The sequence below is a fragment of the Anabas testudineus genome, chromosome 23, assembly GCF_900324465.2.
Source record: "Anabas testudineus chromosome 23, fAnaTes1.2, whole genome shotgun sequence".
NCBI lineage: Eukaryota > Metazoa > Chordata > Actinopteri > Anabantiformes > Anabantidae > Anabas > Anabas testudineus.
The window spans coordinates 312,763-337,417 of record NC_046631.1 but is presented as its reverse complement, the minus strand read 5'-3'; the positions used below and the strand labels follow the sequence as shown (position 1 = coordinate 337,417).

At 37.6% G+C, this 24,655-nt stretch overlaps 1 protein-coding gene across 1 annotated transcript in view; it reads right to left on the bottom strand.

Annotated features, from left to right (window-relative positions):
• Positions 1-24,655, bottom strand: part of tmem178b (transmembrane protein 178B) — an 87,865-nt gene that overhangs the window by 26,307 nt on the left and 36,903 nt on the right. The window contains exon 2 of the mRNA XM_026363529.1: positions 16,024-16,137. Within this exon, the coding sequence (XP_026219314.1) occupies positions 16,024-16,137 (114 nt within the window). The remainder of the gene's footprint in view (positions 1-16,023; positions 16,138-24,655) is intronic.

Genomic DNA, 24,655 nt, shown 5'->3' with positions numbered 1-24,655 from the left:
AGCATCCTTTCCCAAAGTGATGCAGAAAAACTAATCTATGCATTTGTTACTTCCATACTGGACTATTGTAATTCATTATTAATAGGATGTCCCAATAACTCATTAAAAAGCCTCCAGTTAATCCAAAATACTGCAGCCAGAGTTCTGACTGGAATTAGCAAGAGAGATTATATTTCTCCTACGTTAGCTCTCTCCATTGGCTCCCTGTAAAATCCAGAATTGAATTTAAAATTCTTTTCTTCACATATAAAGCACTTAATAATCAAGTTCCATCTTATCTTGAAGACCTCATAGTTCCGTATTTTCCCAGCAGAACTCTCAATTCTCAGAGTACAGGTTTACTACTTTTCAGCAGATATCCTCTACCTGGAGCTGTGTTCTTCAGAATCCAGTTGACCTGCCCAATGTTTTTGCTGCTTGTTGTTGTTTTTGTTATTCCTCTCCACTGTTGCCTAAAGCTTGCTCAAATTGTTGGGATTGTTGGGTTTTCTATATCTTGAGCCTTGTGCCTTGATATGACTGTTGTGATTTGTCGCTATACAAAAGAAATTGAATTGAATTGAATCTTTGTCCTACATCCAACTGTAAAATTACTGAAATAGGTGAAAAGACCAAGCTTTAAAATGTGGCATACTTAGGTAATTATGCCTAAAGTCAATATAATAATATTCAGAATATTAACATGTCCATCTGTTAATAAAACCATACTCTTGTTCAACCAGACTCTCAAGGGCTTAAACCAACAGGTAGCAACAAATAAAGTAGTGGATTATGTGAGGATAGCAGTAGTGGTCTCTGGGCCTACTCTACACTTGATCAAGTGTTACATAAGGTGCTGATGTAGGTAAAGCCGATAAATTATTGAATGATGATTTCATTGTGCATACACAGGAAGGCTTTACAGAGAGGTATATTGTGAGGAACAGTGCCATATGTGAACATGGAATTAATAATGAGGATATCAAGCAGGAATTCAGGAATACAAAAAATGAAATCAGTGTTCTGTCTCTATAAATCAACATGTGGGGTGTTGACATGTCTGAGAACAGACTTTTTTTCTCTTAGCATCCAGCTTCTTATCCTTTTTAAGCACCTGGTTCAGTATCCGAGGACCACTATGTTTCTATTCTTGCGAGCCAGAGAGAGATGGTGGGGATGACCTTGGTTTCTCACTCTGTTGAGTGTGAAGCTCTGCTGTCCACATCCACTGAAGAGATAAGTAGCTGTGCTGAGAAACCAACTTTACAAACCCTGACATGTCACAGCTCTAAAGCTGGACACAGTCTTTTCACAGCACAGAGATATGACTATAAATAGTTTTGCCTTTTTTTACAGTTGTTCTCAACACAGAAAGAAAGGGAACCACAACCAGAAAAGATTCACACCAACACAAAGACAGAATAACATCAATACAGAGAACTCAGTATATATACAGAATTTGTATGATGGATGAAAATAGATGAATGAAATGTGTCAATAATTATAGTACAGGGTGAAAAGACAACAGATAAATTATAAACACGTCTTTTTGTTTCTTTTTGTTTCACTTAGTGCTAAACTGTCAGTTAATAATTGACACCCACTCATAGGTCATCTAAATATGAAATTGAACTGTTGTCTTTGGTATCCCTTTATTGCTGTTCAATGGTGGCTGGACTTTCTAGTAGTTCTTGAAGAATGCGCTGACTTGTACATATGAGAAACAAAGCTGTCACTTTACAAACATATGACAAAATATAGGAGAGCCAGCTCCTCAGGGAAACACTCAGCAATCCATCTTCATCTGAAAGACAAAGGGACTTTCCTTTGGATCAACAGTGTTTAAAAAATGTTTAAAAAACTGCAATACTCAAATGCTGTGATATATAACAGACTTCTGGCACAGTGCATCTTCTGGCCATTATGACATTGGGTAATGTCACTGATAGTAGTAAAGCACTGTGTATATTTTCCTCTATTTAATACAAAGGTACTGTAAACTGGAAACTCTGTTTCTATGAAGAGAAGACAATGACCACTCTGCAACACAGATCCATCCATCCATCCATTCCTAGGCGTATTAAAACACTATTGAAATCACCATCTGCTGTATGTAACTGTATATATGTGTATGTAACTATTGCACTGTAGTTACACCAGTGTAAGGAATTTCAGCATTTCTACCAATGACAGGCTTGTCATTGATGGGTATGTCCTTAGGAAGATATAGTCCTGATAAAGACTGTTGACTAGCTGGTATGGAGTTTATTGTGATGTTTCATATTCCTGATTTCTTTACCCCCTGCAATGTCAACAAGGAGCTAATCCTGGAAAGAAACAAGTTAACAAAACAGTGACTTTTACAAAGTAAATGCATCTGTTCAGCACATTCTGTATCATATGATGGAGGGAGAGAAGATAGCAGGTCTTTTGGTGGCTAACTTTGAGCTAATTACAGTAACTTCAGTAAACAAGGAGGATAACAGTGTGCTGTGAAATCTCATGTGGCAGTCGGTTGAAGTAAGCTAAGCTCTTGCTCTTCTTTTTCTTCCTTCTTCAGTCAGAGTAAATGACGTGAGGATTTCTGAGCTGGTGGATACAGAAGCTCTGTGATGTGACTAACCGGATTAACTGCTAGCTAGGACTTCATGGGAGGAAAAGGCAGTGTGGACTCATCATCCTCTGCCGCAAAAGCAACACATAACACATTTAAAAGTATACAAGATACATTCACACACCCACTTCAATTTCATACAAAACTTTACTGTGTGCAAATTAAGAAAATGCATGTACAGTATCATCAAGTCTAACAGGAAATTACCACTGAGATACAAATTATGTTAATGCAACCCAGATAAAATTACTACATGCAAAACATATCTGTCTCTTGATATGACAAATTATAGAAACAGACATAATGCTGCAGATCTCCAGTTACTCCTAGAAGAAATTTGTGGTATTGCACTTAAAGTAGTGTGAAGAATAAAAAAAAAGAGCACCTCAAATGGACTTTTCATTAAAATGAGTTTGATCAAATAAACACAGTGCTGTTTCTGTCTTGCCAGTAGCATTGTAAATAACTGCAAAGCAAAGACATGTTCAATGGAGAATTAATGGAAGCAAGAATTCTGACTTCCATGAGAAAATTTGTATTTATTTTCCCCACCCAGATGGGTGAACATATTACTGTCTTACTGAATTAAAGATTCCTCCTATTAAACAAGTCTTAGACAATAAACTGTGCTTATAAAAATTATGTGTGCAGTAAATGTTTATACATGCTTTCTTCCAAACAAACCATGTGTATTATGTTATGCAGCTAGTGTCATGCTTTAGTTTTGGCTTCTGCAGGCTGACTGATTCTTGTTCTACAGACTCACCAACACGCCCACACAAATGGTCCTAACAAAAAAGATGGGATAGATGCTGTGACCAATACAATATTTAGCCTATCTTGATAATAAACATGCTGCTTTGTACCATACAGTCAGTGGGCATGGTGAAGGATGTTTTCTGTGCCAGACGAGCTGCTGAGCAGAGACAGGGAGGAGGGGTGTCTGTGTGAGGGGATTTGGTGAGGTGTAGCTGGGAACTGCTTTGAGGTCCGTGAAATGCTGTGGCAGACAACCATGAGATGGGACTTTCAGTTTCCAATTACTCACTGCTCTGTGCAAATATGAGGAAACTAAATTCACTCAACTGGCAAGTTAAATCAGCCCTATGCTGCAAACAAGAAGCTGTCTGTCAATTTTCTTTGCATGCTATACAGCATGTTACATAACATATGGCATATGTTTTATTTTCATGTGCTTTGTGACTCAAATGTCTACAGTAAATGCTTTTCACTGGCATTTCTGCCATGACAGGCATAAAATCTAGTGATGTGTTACCATTCATCAATGCTAGACATCTGCCTCTGGCAGCAAGATGGGACCCTATAAGAAGGAAATCATGTAATGCATGTTTTTGTTATCTTTTGCTGCATGAAAAAATGTTAAAAAGCAAAGCTACTGGCATTGTCCCTGATCGTGCCCTGTCTGTTGCTTTATCCTCTTGTCTCTCTACTGTCCACTCCACCCCGACCGGTCAAGGCAGATGGCTGCCCAACCCTAAGCCTGGTTCTGCTGGCGTTTTTTTCTGTTAAATGGAGTTTTTCCTCTCCACTGCCACCTAGTGCTTGCTCAAGGGGGATTGTTAGGCTCTCTCTAAGAGTTTATAAAGTTGATTTTGTTATTTTGTAAAGCGTTTATCACACTGAGTTGTACACATGACTCATACACACCCATATTGCTCAAAGGATTTGTCCATCCTCGTATGATGCATCACATATTAACTGCCAAGTTTTTCTAGTTTACGATTGAGAGAATACAAATATTATACCATGATCAAATTAATATCACATGGAAGAACTGAATTTTCCATCCTGTATCAGAGTGATAGAGTGGTAGCAACATATAGCATGTAAAATACCTGAAGGCGGACACTACAGTAGACCACAGTGAACACGGGTTGATACCAGATCAGAGTTGTGAATACACTGTGTATCTAATAGTAATACAGTACAAGGCTGGATATGGTCCAGTCCTCATATACTACTGCTGATGTCAACACATATGTCCACCACATTGTACTGTATTATATATTAGACAGTATAAAGACATTATACTGTATTATAATTACACAGTGGCCTATAGGCTGTAAGATTAGAGACGTGCTGTAACCTAAATTGTCGCAAATAAGCATTTGATACTTTTACATTTGTATGTACAGATACAGAACAGGACACACTTTGCTAGTGGTGGAAGAATTCAAATCTATTCAAGTACTAATACCACAGTCAAGTGAAAGCATTTGTGGTTAAGAATTAGTAATTAATTAATTAATATGTTTGAGCAGCCTTGCTACTCCACCAGATACTCACAGTACTTGGCTAAGTATGATGAAAGAATTTTGTCTGGTTAATAGTTTATGTATAAGTTACGAAATAGAGTTAACTTCAGACTTGTCTTTACTTACTTTTAAATAAAACCACAATCTTTCTCTAACCTTACCAAAGCATGTTTGTTAAACCCAACCACAAACTGGGCTTTAAAATGTAATCACATTTAAATGTAAATATAGCTATCAGAAAGGTGAGAAGGTTGCTAAAAGAAGACACAGTGAACTAGTTCAACACATAACCACAGTAAGTAGTGTCTTGTTCTGTGATCATATGTGAAGTGAACAAAACCTACAGTACACTGTGGTCTGTTTGTGAGGGCTATCTGATCACCAAAAACATGCCTCTCAGACCTGCTTTCTGTCTGTGATGGCCCCCAGTGCAGTGATAAGGACCACACTCAACCTTGTGTCCGAACTAAAAATAACACTAAGCTGCAGCATGCATCATCGTGAGTCTGCAAGAAAGCTTTTGTCTTTAAAACCCTACAGCACCAACATTTTGCTTTTGACTATGTGTAATCAGTTTAATTAGCTACAGGTAGACTCAAGTTCTAATCTCAAGAGGAGAAGAAATAGAGAAGAAAAGCTTCTGGATGCACCTGACTAAAATCTTGTTTGTAAGGTCTTAACCCTTATACTGTAAGGGATTGAGATTGCTTTAGTTGTGATCTGGAACAATATAAATAAAACTCACATAAAAATTTTAATAAATCTGGAGCCACGACATAGGTTGTGAATACTTTTAAAAGAGAGATTTCAGTTTTAGATCTATAATAAATTTGCAATGATTTGGGGAATGCACATGATTGCCTGTTGTCCTTCTCTCTCTCCTCTTTTTACTCACTCCAACCCCTTATCATTCTATTTCTACAGCCTATCTACCGACAGATAATTGTCCACTATCACATTACCATGACCTGGTAATGTTAATGCTAGTGCAATGACCAGTTTAGAAGAAGAAAAAAAGAAGAAATCTTTATTGTCATTGCACAACAGAACTGTGTACTATGGTTTAGCAAAAAGCTCCCCAATCTCAGTGCACATACCATGCATACCTACACTAAAACTAAACCAATCATATACAATACAATGAAATGTGTTGAAAAAAGTAAAAAAAGGTCAAAAGTACTTTTGATGAGCATTATATCCGGTCGAGGCAGAGGGCCGCCCACTATGAGCCTGGTTCTGCTGGAGGTTTCCATTGTTGCCTAAAGCTTGCTCAAATGGGATTGTTGGGTTTTCTATATAATTTTTGTATAATTATACTCTGTAAGGTCTTAAACCTTGCACTGTAAAGTGCCTTGAGATGACTTCTGTTGTGAATTGGCGCTATACAAATAAAACTGAAATTGAATTTTAGCATTTGTTAATGGAGAATGGCAAACACACTGAATTTAACCTGCACCTGCAATCTTGAAATATTTGGTGTGTTGTGGGAAATAAATAAAATGTAAAACTTCTCAATCTCTATATACCAAATTATGAGAGGCATCTGTATTAGGAAAAAAGTAGCTAAAACACCAAATAACCTATTAATGGTCACAGGGAATCTTTGTTTAACTTTGGAAACAGATGTTTGAGGTCCCATAGCCATGCTCCAGAGACACAGCCTGCTTGTTTTAATATTGCTTCTCTCATTGACTGATCAAACTAAAGATGAAAAAATAAAAACAAAACAAACAAAGAAACAAAAAAAATGTTTTCTGTGACTAGGTGAGGTCATCACAGAATAGGAGTGTCTTTCATAGACAAATTCTTTGAAACCCAAAGCTCTGCCAAATTCATCCATGGGCTACAGTGACTCACACACTTGACTGTGTGTTGCAAATAAGACTTAATTTCTTTAGTATTTAAATATAAGTTGTAAAAAAGGAGATGCAATTGCTATTTTCAGCAGTTCAAGCTAAATCTCACATGCAAAAAGGATTATATAGAGCAGCAGAGAGTTGATTAACATATTCTAGATGCAACATCTAAAATACAGCAAGAATTCAAAACCCATGATTTTTATTCAGCTCATTTAATATTATCATTCAGGTGTCCTTATATACCATTTATGCTCATAAGAAAGTGATCTTCTCGTAAATTGATGTAATTGAACAGATCAAGCAAGTTAATGTGAATATTTGAAAATAACTCTAAGCAGGCATAGGAAGCTTCATGATTATCAGATGTATTTGACATGCAGTTAGCATGTACAGTCACATGCTGTATATTGTTTTGTTTGATTATTATTCACTTGTTTGTTCATGCATTGCAACTGCTGTCTGGATTATGTTGACTGCCAAAATGGTTTTGGTGTCCTTTTTCAATACTTAACCATGAGCTTTTCTTTACTCATATTATGTTTTACTTCACAAGGGGGAATAATGACAATAGTAAAATATTTCATTTAAAATTTTCTCTCAATATTTGAAAAATAACTATAATTTGTACAGCACACATTATTTACATGTGACAGTGTTACTTAAATCAACTTAGCAGATGACAATGGCCTTCTACTACCCTTTTTCTCCTGTGACAGGTCAGACCACAGCTTACCTCCCTTATCACATCATCAAGGTCCAATGTTGGACATCCCTCCGCCAGAGGCCTGGCCAGAGGTGGAGGAAGTTGTAGACTGTCAGTGCTGTGCATACAGACTTTAACTGCATACCACTTAAATTTCTCATCATTCTGATCATAGCACTGTACTTGGTCTCAGGATAGTTGTAGATTTTTTCAAGTCACAGGCCAGTTTTTTTCACATTTTCACAAATATTAACAAGCCATAACTTAGTGTGCTATATCATGCTGTGATAGTGTGGTGGCATTAATATGGCAATAAATATAAAATAAATAAATGATGATTGAAAAAATGTATTGCTATCATTTGGTCACCATATCATAACAAAGTCTACGAAGCTAGTAGTTAATCAAAGAAGTTCACGTTAGTCATGGTTCTGGGTATAGTGGAAATCAGTTTCGATAAGCATAGATTTGCTATAATTGCTACTAATTGATGCATGCCATTAGTTTTGTCTTTTGTCTCTCACATAGTTGTGCTTCCTCCTCCCTGTCTCCCTCTCTTATAGTATTCCTCTGCAGGTTTTCTCGGCCCCGGACCTGCATATTTCCAGATTACAGTTCCTGGCCCTAAAAACCTGCCCAGTGTTTTTGCTGTTTGTTGTTATTGTTTTTTGTTGCCTGCTGTTGTTTTCTCTCTCCTCTTTCCACTCACCGCCGCCCACCTTGTGCATGTTTCTGCTGGAGGTTCTTCTTCTAAAGGGAATTTTTCCTCTCCACTGTCACCTAGTACTTACTCTAGTGGAGTTGTTGGGTTTTCGAAATAATTCTGTTTACAGTTATATTTTGTAAGGTCTTAAACCTTACACTGTGAAGTGCCTTGAGTTGACTACTGTTGTGATTTGCACTTAAATTGAATTGAACTGAATTTGCAAACTACATATTACACTTCCACTTCAAAGTAGAACAAGTTGAACTACAGCGGGGTTATAGGGAAAAATCTAGTTAGGGTAAATAAAGCTACTACTTTGCAAAAAAAGATTACGATGAATTCACACCTAATATATTCCAATTGAAAACACTGTAGCTAAATGTTTTTTTTTCACACAGCTAGCTATAAACTTATCTCAAAGGCAAGAAGACCAGAAGATTTCTGTATTTGGAGCCACACACAGTTCCATTGAGGTAACATCTGTCTTAATTCTATCAGACCTTTGACACTGTGAGCCATCAGATCCTTATGACTGCACTCTCTGACTTGGGCATCTCTGAATCAGCTCTAGCCTGGCTTCAGTCTTACTTGTCTGGACGAACCTTCAATGTATCCTGGCAGGGGCGTGATTCTGACTCTCATAACCTCTCCACCGGTATACCACAGGGCTCGGGGCTCTATACTTCTTCTCAAGGCTCTATCATCCATTCACATGGCTTTTCCCATCACTGCTATGCGGACGACACACATCTCTTCCTGTCCTTTCCGCCGGATGACTCTACTGTCTCGTCAAGCAAAACAAACAAACAGACAAACAAACCCACTTTTCTGCTCTCTTGCACTTGCATCTCATAACACAAAAACACTTCTTTAATAGCACTTTGCTTTGATGTTTTTCTCCTTGACTTAGATTTTTTCCTTGCCCAGAGTCCACAAAGTACCAGACGCAGCAGGTTTTTGTTCATCAGATCTCAGATAAAATGTAAATATTTCTGTAATTTACTGTGATCTTTTAGAAGAAGGTTATTCTCCTTACTGTATATGCGAGAAAAAGACTCTACATATATAACACTTGCTGGTTGCTGTTATAATTGTGCAACTCAAAGAATTTACATATTTTCAATGTATATTATATTTCAGTTAAAAAGCCTGAAATTGTAGGAAGAATGTGCCCAAACTTGTGTAGCATGTATCAAAAATTGGACAACAAAAATGTTGGCAAGTTTGATTTGTAGTAAGGAGCTATGTGTTTCTACAGTGTTTCCGCTCTGTTAAATATGCCTAATTGTACTTCCCATCAATCATTCACAACAAGAGGGAATGAAGCCATTGCAATGCTTGGTGATTTTTATCCTTATAGCTCCAGATTGACTCCTTGTTTTTGAGTTAGAGATGGTGAGAGTATGTGAGACATTGAGTAATGCTCATCATGCCAATCAGCAGCCCCTTCATCACATCTAAATATGGAAACAAATTGATTCCTCTGCTAATTATTATCACCATAATTGCCTGCTTAGCATTTCTTTAATATGGCATCAGACAAGAGCATAACATGCAGCAAACATTCTGAAGCTTTAGCACTCCTCCTGTGAATGACATAGATTATTAGTAGATGACTTAAAGCTGGTCCAAAGGGGAAATTCAAGTGTTCTGTGGATCTGGTTCAATTTTTTTAACCAATGTGATGTCATCCTGCACTGGCCAATCACATGTATGCAAGCACACATTCCTGGAGGATTACTTCTAGGATGCCATCCATCGACTCATTAGACGCAAGCCACAATGTTGTCAGGCATGCACACAAGCATGTGGAGGCCACTAACTACTGAGAAACATTTTGAGTTTTGAGTTGAGTTTTTCGCTGCAATACAATTTGTTAGATTCAATAAAATTTTATTTGTATAGCGCCAAATAACAACAGAAGTCATCTCAAGACACTTTACAGTGTAAGGTTTAAGATCTTACAAAGTATAATTGTATACATAATTATATCGAAAAACCAACAATGCCATTTGAGCAAGCTTTAGGCAACAGTGGAGAGGAAGAACTCCCTTTAGAGGAAGAAATCTCCAGCAGAAACAGGCTCAGTGTGAGCGGCCATCTGCCTTCACCGGTTGGGGTGAGTGGAAATCTCTTGTCCAGTGTGGATGTACCAGAGGTCAGTGAGCTGTTTACCTTATCATAAGTCAATATCTGGAAACACTGGAAACTAGCCTCAGTCATGCCTCAACAGCTCTATATTTGTTTATATTGTGCAAATACTAATAATCATTCGATCTGCCTTACTTCAAAGTTGTACCTTCAGGCAAGACATTTGACTTTTACTAAAACTTCCTGTGAAAATTAGGTCCCTATCTCCACTTCAAACACACAAGGACACTTAAGCCATAACAAATTCACTAACTCCTTACCCTAACCTCAGCAAAACTCAAATTGATTTTCACAATGTCTAGCAAGCACACAGACACACACACACACACACACACACTGGATATAATAAGAGTGATTTTGGACCAGAGATAGCACAAATTACCATGAGTAGCAGTCTTTAGTATTAAATAAGTGAATGCACACTGTAAATACGTGACAATCTAAAACTGCGATGTAAACTGCAACTACTGTGATTGTTCCACTTGGTACTGTAGCATCACTATACAACCCTCTCTCTTTTCTGTTTTGCAGTAATATCAGTAAGGGTATAAACAATGCAGCCACATCACTTCAATACAGAAGCATGTGTGTGGTTAAAGCTACTGAGCTATTCCACTGAAAGGCACAATTTTTCAAACCACAAGGATTACTATAAATCCTAAAAACGAACTTAGTAGTAGTGGGGTTTTTTGGGCATTAAAAGTGAACTGTGTTACCACTCACTGGGTGCTCTTTGAGTTAGTATTGTATACACTCTAGGTATGGTAATTGCCCAAGCCATGCCTCAAATTTGTGATACAGGCTTCTTAAATCTCCAAGGCCAAGCTGAGATGGTCTGTAGACTATGTAGGACTAACCATGATGACTGAACTGACCTTTATTTGGAAGTTGTTTGTTCTAAATCTCTATTAATTTCAAACTAGGAATGAAAACTTGACTGGAGATTACAGATGTCAAATGTAAAAGTCCATCAAATCCCCACTCTTACTTTCTGACTGTAACTTAACTGCTTCAAGCATAACCATATATATATATATATATATATATATATATATATATATATATATATATATATATATATATATATATATATATATATGCTATTCAGATACGGCAATCATCATTCCTGAGCTCTGGCTGCTTATTCCCTCCTTATAGCTTTATATTTTTTGTTTGCTGTTGACCTCCCAGTAGTGAAGTTTACCTCCCTGCTGTACAGCCGAATTGCTAAGGGACTCAGCCTCTTTAAAAACAAACTGCGATAGACAGGCCAACTGACAGATCACACTCTGTTTGTGCTGTTTGTTTGAGTGGGAGAGATGGTAATGAGGCAGAGGGTGGAGGTTCTATCTCATCAGTTTAACAGGATGAAAACGGCGACCCCAAAGGCTTTTAAACAGCAGTGAATCAATGCTTCTCAATGAGTTAAATCCCTGTCATCTTAATGCAGGCCTGCTCACTGCATAATCTACCAACCACACATCAGTGTGACGAGATCGAGTGGGTGTGGCTGCCTGCTGAACAATTAGCCTCAGCCACAACCTTTAGCTTCTACCTTGGATTATACACTGTCACTCACTGACAGCTTTTCCCAGCCCACAATTTATGGTTCCTTTTGAAGTATCAAAATCCCTAAGCTTTAGTATGAAAAAATCTCCTTCCATCCTGTTCTTTCTAAAAGGCAGCGTCAAAAAATGTATGCACCCTTGCTGCTGTCTGCATCTGATGACAGACGTGGGGGGTGGAGGATATTGTGCACTCAATGCTATGGTTTTTCTATTACTGCTGCAGCAGTAATAGAAAAGAGGGTTTGGGTTCCCAGCTGCGCTGGTACTGCTGCAAGTTGCTGCGGCTTTTTTGACTGACAGAAACAAATGAATATCATGTTCATTTCTGAGTCTTTGAAAGGGTGTCAATGTCACACCACTGTTTCCTCAAATCCATGGAATGGTAGTGGGAGAAATTGTCAAGCCTGCACAAGCTCAATTTCACACACTTTATGAAAGTCAAGACTAGGTTGTCAATCTTACTTAATCCATACAAGGCCTGAGGCAGAGTGGGTGGATTTAGTTCAGGACATCTCTGAAGTTGAACAGCAAACTATTAAACTGTGCCTGCTGACCAAACAGTCAAAAACGGCTGAGATGGAGAGGGTTTATCCATCTGTAAAAAACTGTAGTTGGTTTTCTACTTTCAGGAAGTGAAGATATGATGGCTTAAATACTTAAATAGTTAAAGTAGTGTAGTCAGTCTATCTAACTGTAGACTCTTTTGTAGCTATCCCCTAAAACTCTGGAGTTGATGCCTAATTGTAATTTCTTATTAGTAGGCTGTAATTCAGTCTGGCACTTCTTAGCCTGTTATTGATTTGGTAGGAAGTGCAGATGTTCAGTTGGTAAACAGCATTTTGTTTATTACCTTTTTGCTACTTCTGTTTTTTGTTTTCATACCCACAGTGACAGGCCATCGGTTTGAGGATGATATAGTTATCTGCCACTGAGATGCTGTGTTTATAGGCCTGGTAATAAGGGCATTAAACAATTCAGTCTGCAGTGAGGTGACCTTCCTGTCATAAGTATGACCTACAGTGCCTATAAAAAGTATTCACCCCCTTTGGTGTTTCATCATGTTGATGACTTTAACAAAAAATTTAAGAAAAATACTGCATTAATGCCAAAGTGAAAACAGGTTTCTACAAAGTAATGTCAAAGTCTGTTCTAGGCAGATTTAGACATGTGCCATATTCCTATCATTTCTTGATGATGGATTTCACTGAACGTCAAGGGATGTTCAGTGAGTTTGTGAGTTTTTTTGTAACCATCCCCTGACTTATGCTTTTCAGTGACCTGTTCTCCGAGTTGCTGGGAGTGTTCTTTTGTCTTCAGGGTTTAATGGTAGCCAGGAATACTGAATAACCAGAGTCTGGACCTTCCAGACACAAGTGTCTTTGTACTGCAATCACTTGAAATGCATTCACTGAACTCAGGTGATCCCAATTTCACTAATTGTGGGACTACTAGCACCAAATATCTGGACCTCTCTTGGATTAGGTAAGACATTTTAAAGGGGGTGAATATTAATGCAAACACTGATTTCACCTTACATATTTTTATTTAATTGACATCACTTTATAGAAACCAGTTTTCACTTTGACATTAATGAGGTATTTTTCAATTTTTTTTTGTTCAAAGTCTGCAACTTTTATTGACCATGACTGATTTAGTAGTAACTCAGTAGTAACTGAGTCAAACATTTTCAGAGCATTTCCATACACAGCAGCGGTTTCTTTTTTAGCCTGATAAATGCAATGACCTTGGCTGGAACTAAAAGCATATCCAAAGGAGATTATTTAGAGTTGATGATCTCCTGGTGGGAACTGGTGTACAGCCATAAACCATTAAACAGAGAGACTCAAATCTCAAATTTACTAAAATTAGACTCAGAGAAAAAACATGTTTAAAATATTACACTTCTTCTCAAGATCCATCAGATTGGATGGTAACTGTCTCACGTGTTCTGTGGGGTTAAAGTTGGGCTTTGTTTGGGTCACTAAAGGACAGTTGAGTCCTTGAGTGACTGAAGCCACTCCAGCATCACCAAGTTTTTTTTGTTTAGATTGTTGTCATGCTAAAAGATTTACCATCATCCCAATCACAGGTATTATACACACTATTATACACAAAGTAGGTTTTTAAATTCATTATTTGCCCTCTTTCCCAAGAATAGGGAAAGTGTGAACATTTCCTATAAAACATATCAAAGTGTCTCTGGACAAGACACTGAACCCTGAACATTGGCACCTAAAATGTAGCTGCCTGTCACCAAAGTCACGAATATCAGCACACACACTATCTTTTAGCTCACAAAACACAATCATGATCTTTTATGTCTATGTTGAGCACACCTATTAAACATTCTTGGGAAGTTTGGTGTGAACTACTCTCTTTATATTCCACAGCATCTCTATTGGGTTGAGGTCTGGGATCTGACTGGACCACTCCAACAGGTGGATTATTTTTGTGTTCTAAGTTAGTTTTATGTTTATAGGGTCATTTTGCTGTTGCATCACCAAGCTTCTACTGCGTTTTGATTGATAAAACTAAAGTTGAATTAGTCGCAGCAGTGGTTAAGATCAGATCACATTTCATAACCAACTTATGCAGAAAAGCAATCAAAAAGGCAGTGAGGTACTAAATTAATTCCCTAGAGTTTTCTTTATTTATGCCCTTAGTCCAATAGCTATAGTGATGGGTACCATTTCCTCAAATAACATATAAAACATAAAATATAAAGTCATTGAACTTGACATGAGAGAATACACATTCTGTATCATCCTCCTACTTAAACTTACTATTACATTTAGAAGTTGTTGTTGAAGTTGCTCCTCTAATGTTTTGTAAGACAGAGCCATGTGGTGGAAAGAATACAGAAAAACACAGACAGCAAAGCAGCCCTCTGTGGTTTGGAGGAGAGTGGAGCTTTCCCCAAGCTTGTTACTTGACAGCCAAGGACTAGTCAGTCTGAGACAGTGACAGTTTCAGGTCAGAGCATCTTTCCACTTGACTCAGTGACCATGTGACTGGAGAGCTACAACATGCCTACAGGAATGGCTCAAGAATGGCAGGTATCCTAAAAGTAGATTCCCCCTAGATCTGATATGTTCTTACCAACCTTGAGCTTCCAAGGTTATTCCACCTACTGTAGGTCCTGGAAAGGACAAATAGAACCCAACAAAATGTTAGTGTGGCTCATACTGGTTGACAAAAGTCCTCCAGTTTGTCCACTGCTCAAATAAGAGCAATGAACAGAACAAACAATCCTTCTGCTAATTAAAAGATACTGATAAATAGAAGAAGCACTCCAGCCATTCTACTGTACACTAACAGCTCCTTTCAATAAATAAAAACAATGTGAAATTTATCCTCATACCCAGAATATAATATCCAATAAAATACACTTTATCATTTCATGTCTCATCCCGACACTAAAGGTATCCCTTTATGTCTCTTACAGATGCAAAGAAGATGTCAATTGACTACAGTACTGAATGAGCAATCTCAATACATTGAATCTTCCACAGGAGACAGACAAGTCTATTGTGAGACATTGTGTGAGATGTGACAGTAGTTATTTAATTGTGTGTATTCTGTGTATATTTGATCTTTTCACTAAACCTTTAATTCTTTTGTACCTGTAAGCATAACCCAGTTGTCCTTGTGCCTAAAGCACAGGTCTAACCAAGCATTTGTGATAGTAGATAGCTTCCATCATTACCATAGCATCGAACAGTAATGTTCCTGGAGCAATAAATATTGACTCCAAAGGGTAATGTGCCATTATCTGACACTATGGGATGAGAACTTAATGAGTATCCATCCAGTGACTACATTTCCTATAAAACGTAGTTGAGGCAGCTCTTTGGTTGTACATGTCAATATTGTTTTAAGATAGAGGGTTGATCCTGGAAATATTGTTACTGGAAATATAATAAAAAACAAAAAACAAAAAAAACATGCAAAGTCTATTCTGATGGGGAAGCTAAAGGGGAAACATCCAAAACGCTAACGACCGTGAATGAATTCAGCAAATGCCATGGCAATTGCTAAACAGTAGATATATTATGAGACATTATGACTTAACATTTACTCACACAAAAGCAGCTATATACGAAGCTACTGTATATAAAAATATAGTGGTAATTTTTCAAGACAGAGAAGCAACTGTAGCAGACTTACGGAGGGAGTGCCACTCGTCCTGCCTTATTGTCTTGGTGATGTTGTATGAGAGGTTTTTGGGTATTGTAGCCGAGGAATAATGATACTTGATATAGGAGCACCTTGTGATGGAACCTGCAAAAAAATTAAAACAATTTTTTAGTATAGAAACAACACCAAGTCATGGGTCATTACATAGAATCCACATTGATGACACATAGAACAAGGTAACATTAAGATAAATTTGTTCCACGGATGGATGATTCAGCTGTCATTAGTTAAATGCGCAGACACTGGAAAATCGCTCATCTTCACTAAAACAATAGCAGTACACTTGTTGTGTGAGACCCTATTGTTGAAAAATGAACATTATCAACATATATTTCTATTAACTACACACAATGGTTGTCACTGGAATGATTTGTTCTTTGAAAGCTATTGACTAATCAGTCAAGGGAGCCTTTCAGCGTAATTATAAATGTCTGTGAGAGTCCCCTGGCCTGGTGATGTGTGTGGGATGAAACATTTGCAGAAGATGATGGCATAATGATGTCATTAGAAGTACTATGTCAAAAGAATGAAATCCTTGTGGAAACCATGATGGTAAAATGACAAGCATTCATTTGAAGAAGGTTACAGCCTCTGTGTTGCTGGATTCATCTGATGCAAATGTCTGATATAGGTGTAAATGTTGACAAACACCAACTGTTTCAGCTCTGTCTTCTCTAGTTTCCTGTTGTTTTTTTAAAAGACTCATTCGGCACAGAGGTGCATACCAGTCTCTGACAGAGCCAGCACTGTGCCTGTTTCCACATGATGTGAGAATGGTGGCTGTTTGTTCATACCAAGACTATAATTTTCTGGTTGGTGGAGAAAGAGCACTGCTTTCTTTTGACACCATAACTGCATGTCCGCTCTAATTATCTCTGCCAAGGCTGCATGGCTTACTGAAAATTGCATTATTGGAGTCCTGGGAGATTTGAACTCCACAAAGGGAAACAACTAGGATAATACCCTCTGCCTCTGCTCTGTCCTGCAGCCATGCACACATACACATAGACACATACACACACATACACACAACAACAGCACAACCACTCTGGCATAAACAAGCACCACAAAAGCTGACAATGATGATTACACATTCATGACTATCTCTTTATACTCCTTGTAGTCACAACATCACTCTCAAAGATACTACATACAATATATCTAATGGAACAACAGTGCGTACATCCCAAAATACTAAATATACAAGTAATAATATTTTTCTGTTTTATTCTCAGTATGCTAACATAAAAATGAGCAGAAATGCTGTCAGAGACTTGCCTTTTAGCCAATCAGTGGAGCCAAAATTTTAAGATGGGAGTTAACAGTTTCCAAGAAATATGAGCACCTCTGGTCTCATACTTATTACACTTCAGTAGGTGAAGGCCTGGGCAGTGTGTGAAGTAGTTGGAAGATGGAGGGATGAGAGAAGCAGAATGGTTTGTATTTCAGTATTTTCAGATTTCTTGCCTATATACAGATTATGTGTAAATAATATGAAAACTATCTGATTAGTCTATCAGATAGTTTTCTATCTATCTAGTCTTATCTGCATTGGTTTCTAAACCCAAGCTTGGACAAAACAGAATAAAACTAGTGTGGTCGTGTCATTTCTTTCATGTTCAGGAAGATGCTTCGGTTCAGGAATAAAATTCATCAAATGTTCCAACCTTAGCCTTGTCCCTAGTGCCTGGCATCATAATGCAACATTGATTAATCAGTTATCATGAGTGATTCATATGTGTGAAGACGTGCCTCAATGCTCCCACAACACAACTCCTCTTGCCTCGGAGCTGCTTCCCTAGTGTTTGAAGCAGATCTTAACTCCTGATCCTGCTGGTTTCACAACACTGACTTCTTCTGATGTTACAGCGTGAACAGGAAGGTGGCTGGCAGTGATCTGTCTTGTGCAGATTTTCTTTATGTCTGAATAAGCCTCTGAGGTTGGGGACGTTTCAAATACACCAGTAAATGTGTGGATCCCGGCAACTACTAACCAACCAGCTCTTGCTTTAATATAGCTCACCATTGTTCCCCTCACTACTGATTGCTCGCATCCATGTACCACAGTAAGAAAGCCACTAGAGAACAATCATCATTAGAGTTAATGTACACTGATATTGTGGGCTGTTAAAATGCTTTCCACTGCTGAAGTGAAGGAAGATAAATACAACACTGACCATCAAGAATTGGGTGTATGTAACTTGTGTTCACTGACAGAAGAATTTACCATTCAGGTAGTCAATATTAGTCTGCAGTCTGTTATGCTGGAACAACACTTGATATCTTGTTGAAGACGAAGTTGGACTTAGGAGAATAGAATATTATAGAGAATTAGTATCTTGTCCTTACAGGTTGGAGTCTATTAAGACAAGAGATTTAGAGTAGATGGGAGAACAACACAACCATTCTGTGTGGTACAAGAAGTGTTCTCTTGTACCATGTGTCTTCCATGCTCCAAAGTAGAGAAAAAGGTGTTTTCACTCATGCAGGGGACCAAAGCCATTCTAGCTAATAAGGCTCTACAGTGCAAGCAATACCCAATTGCAGTGCGCTCTACAGACAATTTTCATTATGAAAATCGTGTCACTGTTCCAATACTATTGACCTAACTGTACATACTGTGCCCTACCTTCCACTGACATTAATTAAGCAGTAGATTTTTTTATGGCTTAGATCTGTGCTATGAACAATGCAATGAACCAACAAGTTCTAATACCCAAACGCTTCATGTACCAATGCATGTGTCAACACAGATGCTGTTCTTGGTGTGAGAATTATGGCCTCCTTGGCTTACAATACCAACTTCATTCCTTCTGATCTCTCATCTTTATGGTCTATGTCCAATTAAGTTAACTACAACTTCTTAAAACACAGGCTCACATTTTGTCAAACAAGTCTTATCCAAGTCTTATAACAATACTCAGGTGGCCATTTGAAATCAGAGTTAGGTTTTTTTATGATGTAATCATTCCTACTTGCCATGCTTCAGGCTCATGGTATGAGTGGTACCGTTTTTAAAAAACCCTGTCCAAACTCTGCCTGGTCACATGCTCACAGTTACAATGTGACAGTAACATCACAGATACACACAACATGTCCTGTAAGTGTAAGTTATTTATTGTGAGTGAGCATAAACAATGTTTGCTGCCCATTTTAGTTCTTAGAAGTATAGAAAATTAACCCTAACCCTAACCCTAATCAGCCAAAATTGTAATCAGCAGATCCGACTATTAAAAAAATCCTAATTCTGAATCTGCAAAGAAAATTGCAATTGGCACATGTTTATTAATAAGAAATAAGCATAAACTATAATTGCTATAACAACTTGGTGTGGAACAGAAACAGCAGCTGGTTATGGTGAATCTTTAACCACTTTATGCACTCACAACTCCTTCATCCCTAATATCACATCAGCATTTACTAGCCAATGGTATTTTAATTAAGAACCTACAGCTACAAAAAGTAACTAGTAACTAGAGGTTCTTTAGGTACAGTATTATTCTATGAATTGTTGTAGAGTAAAAGTAACATAAAAAAAATTATCCAGTAAGGTACAAGTACCTCAAAATTGTAGTATAGTACTTGATTAAATGTACTTAGTTGCTTACCAACTCTGCAATAGAAGCATCTCTTGGAAGGATCTCATAATGGCCAGTATAGACAGAAAAACTGACTAGAGTTAAGGTTTCACACAAACAGAGGTTGTTTAAAATGTGTGAACACACAGTTACCTTAATTTTAGGGTGGGGATATTCTCATTCACATTGCCCAAAAAACAAAACATCTGTCACCTCTGTAGTGGCTGTTTATTTTAATCCATTCTACTTGGGGTTCAGTATCTTGCCCAAGGACACTTTGCCATGTTACAGGACACTCATCTTCATTACGTTACTGGCAAGTAACTGACACATTTACTATGATCAATTGTGAGAGTAGATTATATTATAATATACTTTCCAGTACATTTCACTCCAATCTACAATTGCATTTAGGAATTTAAAAAGCACAACGCTATACTATATTACCTATAACTATATTGCTTCATAGTTTATAAAACCAGTAATTCTCAAAAATATGTCTGCACTCTGATGTGAGGTCACCTTCATGTATCTAGCTGCTGTGCTATACTGATGGATGAGTAAGCATAAAGCTTGATAGTGGACTCAAGAATCCTCACAAGGGCATCATCCTCATCTTTTTGCCTAGGATTTTACTGCAACACCTCTCTGAGCTATCCACTGTAACTCAGCCTGGGTTCAAAATAAACGCAGCATATGTTGCACTTCCACAAGCAGAGCCCATATTACAGTGTCACCCTGGGAAAGTGATGGTAGTGCATTCTCACAGAAATAAGCCAGTAGGTATGTGCCTGAAGTGACTGGTTACCTTAGTGACAGTTTTTAATACAACAAGCTGGACTCACTACACAACCAGCTGAGTGGAACACCCTGCTGTATACTACAGTCAGCGTTCTCTGGGGGGGAGTGAACTAATGCCAGGGCTTATCCTTGTCGAAGCCCTCTCACAGATAATACTGGGTTCAGGTTTCAGATGTCAGGGAAACATATGTATCTATCTTGTCTAACAAGAGACAATACGAGTAGCCATCTGGTGAGTGATTTCAATGATTACTGTGTGTAGGTCAGTATAGAATGGTAGAGATCTAAGACAAAGCCGGCCTATCTTTGGTTAAATCACAATTTTGCAAACTACCAATTACTTCATACCGAAAGATAAACCATAGCACCGATACTCTAGGGAGAAATATAGTTTGATAAACTAAAGCCAAAGCCACTGCAGAAAGTAGTGTGAAACTGATCAAGCTTGCCCATTTCTGTACAAATAAGGTGGCAGTCATCAGCTCCTTGTTCTCTCCACTAGATGGAGACACTCTGCTAACGCCATGAACAGTGTATGACTCGCCTCATTCTCCAACCTGTCAAGTCAGCCTGCCAACTGCCTCTGGACCCCATCCTCCTGTCTGCACTCTGCATTCTCTGAAGCAGGTCTAAGAAGACTCAGGTGCTGTTTATATGGGTGAACAATCAATGGGGCAAGTATGGCCTCTCTACAGGCGTGGTACAGGGCTCTGTTTTCAGCCCTCTTCTCTTCTTCATCTATACCACATTGTCATTAACTGACAACATCTCCTTCATCTCTCGGGTATGCAGACATTCCCTCTACACCATCAAAAAGATCAGACCCTACCTCTACCTGGCTACTCAGCTCCCAGCGCAAGAGCTTGTGATCTCTCATTTTGACTAGGGCAATAGGAATAAGGGCTTTTACATTACAAACAAACAAGACAGAACTCCTGCTATGCACTCAAATCAAAAACCAAACAACGAACACAAAACTGAAACAGTTCTTTCTCATGGCACTTTGCTTTGAATGTCTTCTCCCCTGACTTGACAATTTACAAATGTAAATATATGTAAATCACATAAAAGTCCATGTTAAAAGTCCATCAGGCACCTGCCTTTATGCTTGGGGCAGTGTACTGTACTGTACCCAGTTAACCAGGTAACTAAGCTATGCAATGGTAGCTAAGATATGCAAATACAGTTGTTTTTATTGAGTTTAAGTGATATTTTATTGAGTGCCTGCTTACAGGTGAACAGCAGTTTACTGACAATTACCACCTATGACATCTACTGAGCTCAAAATAAGTCACAAATGGCATAACATACATGACAACTACTAACTGGATATGTGTTGCCAAGCAACCCTTCCTACCCTAACATAACGTAGGCTGGAGAGTGAGAACAAAAGTACCTTCTGTGAATCCACTGAGTCTCCTTCTACAGTTCTATTCCTCAAATGTATTCATGCCTGAGGTAATCCAGACTTCCAATTTAAATATTTATAAAGGGATAAGACACCTAACAATGCTCTTTAAAAAACTAAAATGTGTCAAATGCAACGATCAGCAGCCCAGTCTCGACCATTTCCAAATATTTACCTGTGGAAGAGCAATTATGTATTCATTTCCAAAACAAAGTCATTTTGTCTGGGTCACTAAAAATGTGAGTCAACAGCTTTTTGTAGCAAAGAACAGCCATTCCTACAGCAGCAAATGTGTGACTCAGTGCCTGGCATGTTGTGGGCGAAGGAAACATTGCAAAGGCAACGTAAAGAAAAGTGTCTTTTCTAATACAAGAACATTTCTGTGTAGCCCCACTGAATATGTGTAAACCCTTTATGATTTGTCCATGATGCTATGAAAAGGTGTAAACTTTTTCAAAGTCATGGGTTCTTCAACAAGACAAATAATTCAATTAAATAAATACACACTATGAAATAATTCTGGGCAAACCTTTCTGAATCTTTGTTTTACTAAACATTTTACATTTAGTTTCACTAATAAAGCTTTGAGCCTCAATCCTGAAGTTACATCTCTGACCCGGCACCATAAGACAATAGCATTAACTGAATATCACATGGAATGTGTAAAGCAAGCCGAGATCAAGACTAAAATCTAGTTTTAGTACAGATGTGTCTCTTTTAATTCACCTCCTTATATCGGACAATGTATTAAAAAAAGAGAGAAAAAGGTTTCTGTAGAGATGAGGGGAGCTGCAGAGCCAATACTGGAATAATCAAACAATCATAGTATGTCCCGCTCATTGTGACTCGTTGGTCATTAGTTTCATAGATACTTAAGAACAAGTATTAACTGCTGGTACATTAAAATAGTCTCAGTTTGTTCTCTTTGCAACTCTTCATTATTATTTAAAGTTGTACTCGCTGCTGAGACATTCAGAAACTACACACTAGTGATTATTTAATTCTCTGGTCATTTCTGATTCATTCTTCAATGGTTTTTCATGAGTACTTTTGTAAGTAATTGTGTGTAGAAATGTATCATATTGTAAAGTGTTACTCCTTAAGGATGCAACTGTGTGTGAATTTACTCCAATCTGTTTTCATAAGCTTGTTGGATATATTCTGCATTAATTGCCATTACACCATTCTGTCTATCCAACCATCCATTCATTCATTAATCCATTCATCCATCCATCTACATATTAAGAGGCTATGAGTAAAAAATATTTGAATTTCCACCTTCTATATTAAAGCTATTAATGAAATGAAAATAGCAGCTTCTTGAATAGGTTACTCTGCAATCCAGAGTGGATCTAGTGTTAATGCATAGACACAAGACAAGCAACATTCTATGTTCCACCATACTATTAGTCCTACTCATTGGAAGCTTAATTCTGCAATGATGTTTATTTTTCTGCATGCGTCCAGCTCACCTTTTTCTATTATTTTACATTCATTTTGTCAAAGTTGTCAGATGACAACAGACCAAAACGCAAAACTTTGTTAATCCCAGAGGGAAATTGTTTTGCCTCATTACAGTTGTTCCCAACACAGACAGAAAGAAAGGGAACCACAACTAGGAAAGATCCACACCAACACAAATACAAAATAACGTTAATACAGAGAACTCAATATATATACAGAATATGTGAGATGAATGAAAATTACACAATTTTACCACTATTGTTAACTCCCTGAAACCAAATTTACTATGGTTTAAATGGAGTGCACTCTAGTCAGAAGACAGCCATTATAGACTTTTCCAGAACTCACAGATGGAAAGTCCACTGTTCTCCGTTGGTATGAAACTGCCCTGCCATTGGATTTTCTGATTTTCGTTCCATGAAAAAAACCCTCTACTACTTGTGAAACTTAAAGATCCCAAATGTTTGTTACTTTTTCTGCACCAAAAGACACGTTACGTTATGTGACATAACGTGTCACATAACTCCACTATACCTCATCGTTGAGAAGCGCTTCTTGCAGTTTTCAGGTATTAAGCATATTACTTCCTCTATCACAAAAGGATTTCTAACTCACTTCAATTTAGACAAATTGTCCTTTTAAAAACATCTTTGATCAAACAAGAGTCAGACACTATTGCCTCTCTGTTAGTGATTGCACTGCAAAGGATTGGAGCTGTTCGTCGAGCGATGTGTTTTGTATGCATACATTCTAGTACAAGTGTATTGGACTTTTACTGTGTGCATGCAAAGACAATCCCCAGTCTATGCTGTGTGTGATGTGATGTTATGTTAGTAGACTATTGGAACTATCTATTCAACTGAACTGCAACTATGATTAAGTGTTTGTAGTATAATCACAATCATTATTTATGTCAAATCTATGTCATTACTCTTCACTGCACTACATTTCACCCTGAAATATTTTTGACTTATTTCAACCATCTCTAGTTTTTCCTTTTTCTTATTGAGTTTTTTTTTTAAATTATCATTATTCATGGTACTTTGTTTTTGCGTTGTTCTGTATGTTTTCTGATTAGGGATCTTTTAATTATTTTTGAACTGAAAGCAGCTGTAACAAGGCAAAACAATTTCTCTTTAGTAGTAATTAATTAATTATTGTTTGAATCTTGAATCTTGAGTTCACTAGTCAAAAAGTTAATGTTGAACTGTAAGATCGGATTCCTTTTTAGATTACTTTTTCTGTGATTTGGCACTATATTAATAAAACTGAATTGAGTAGAATAAAATGCAATTAGGTTACAATTACATTCCCCACAGAAACATATTTGTGATTGCAGTTTAGTTGTAGA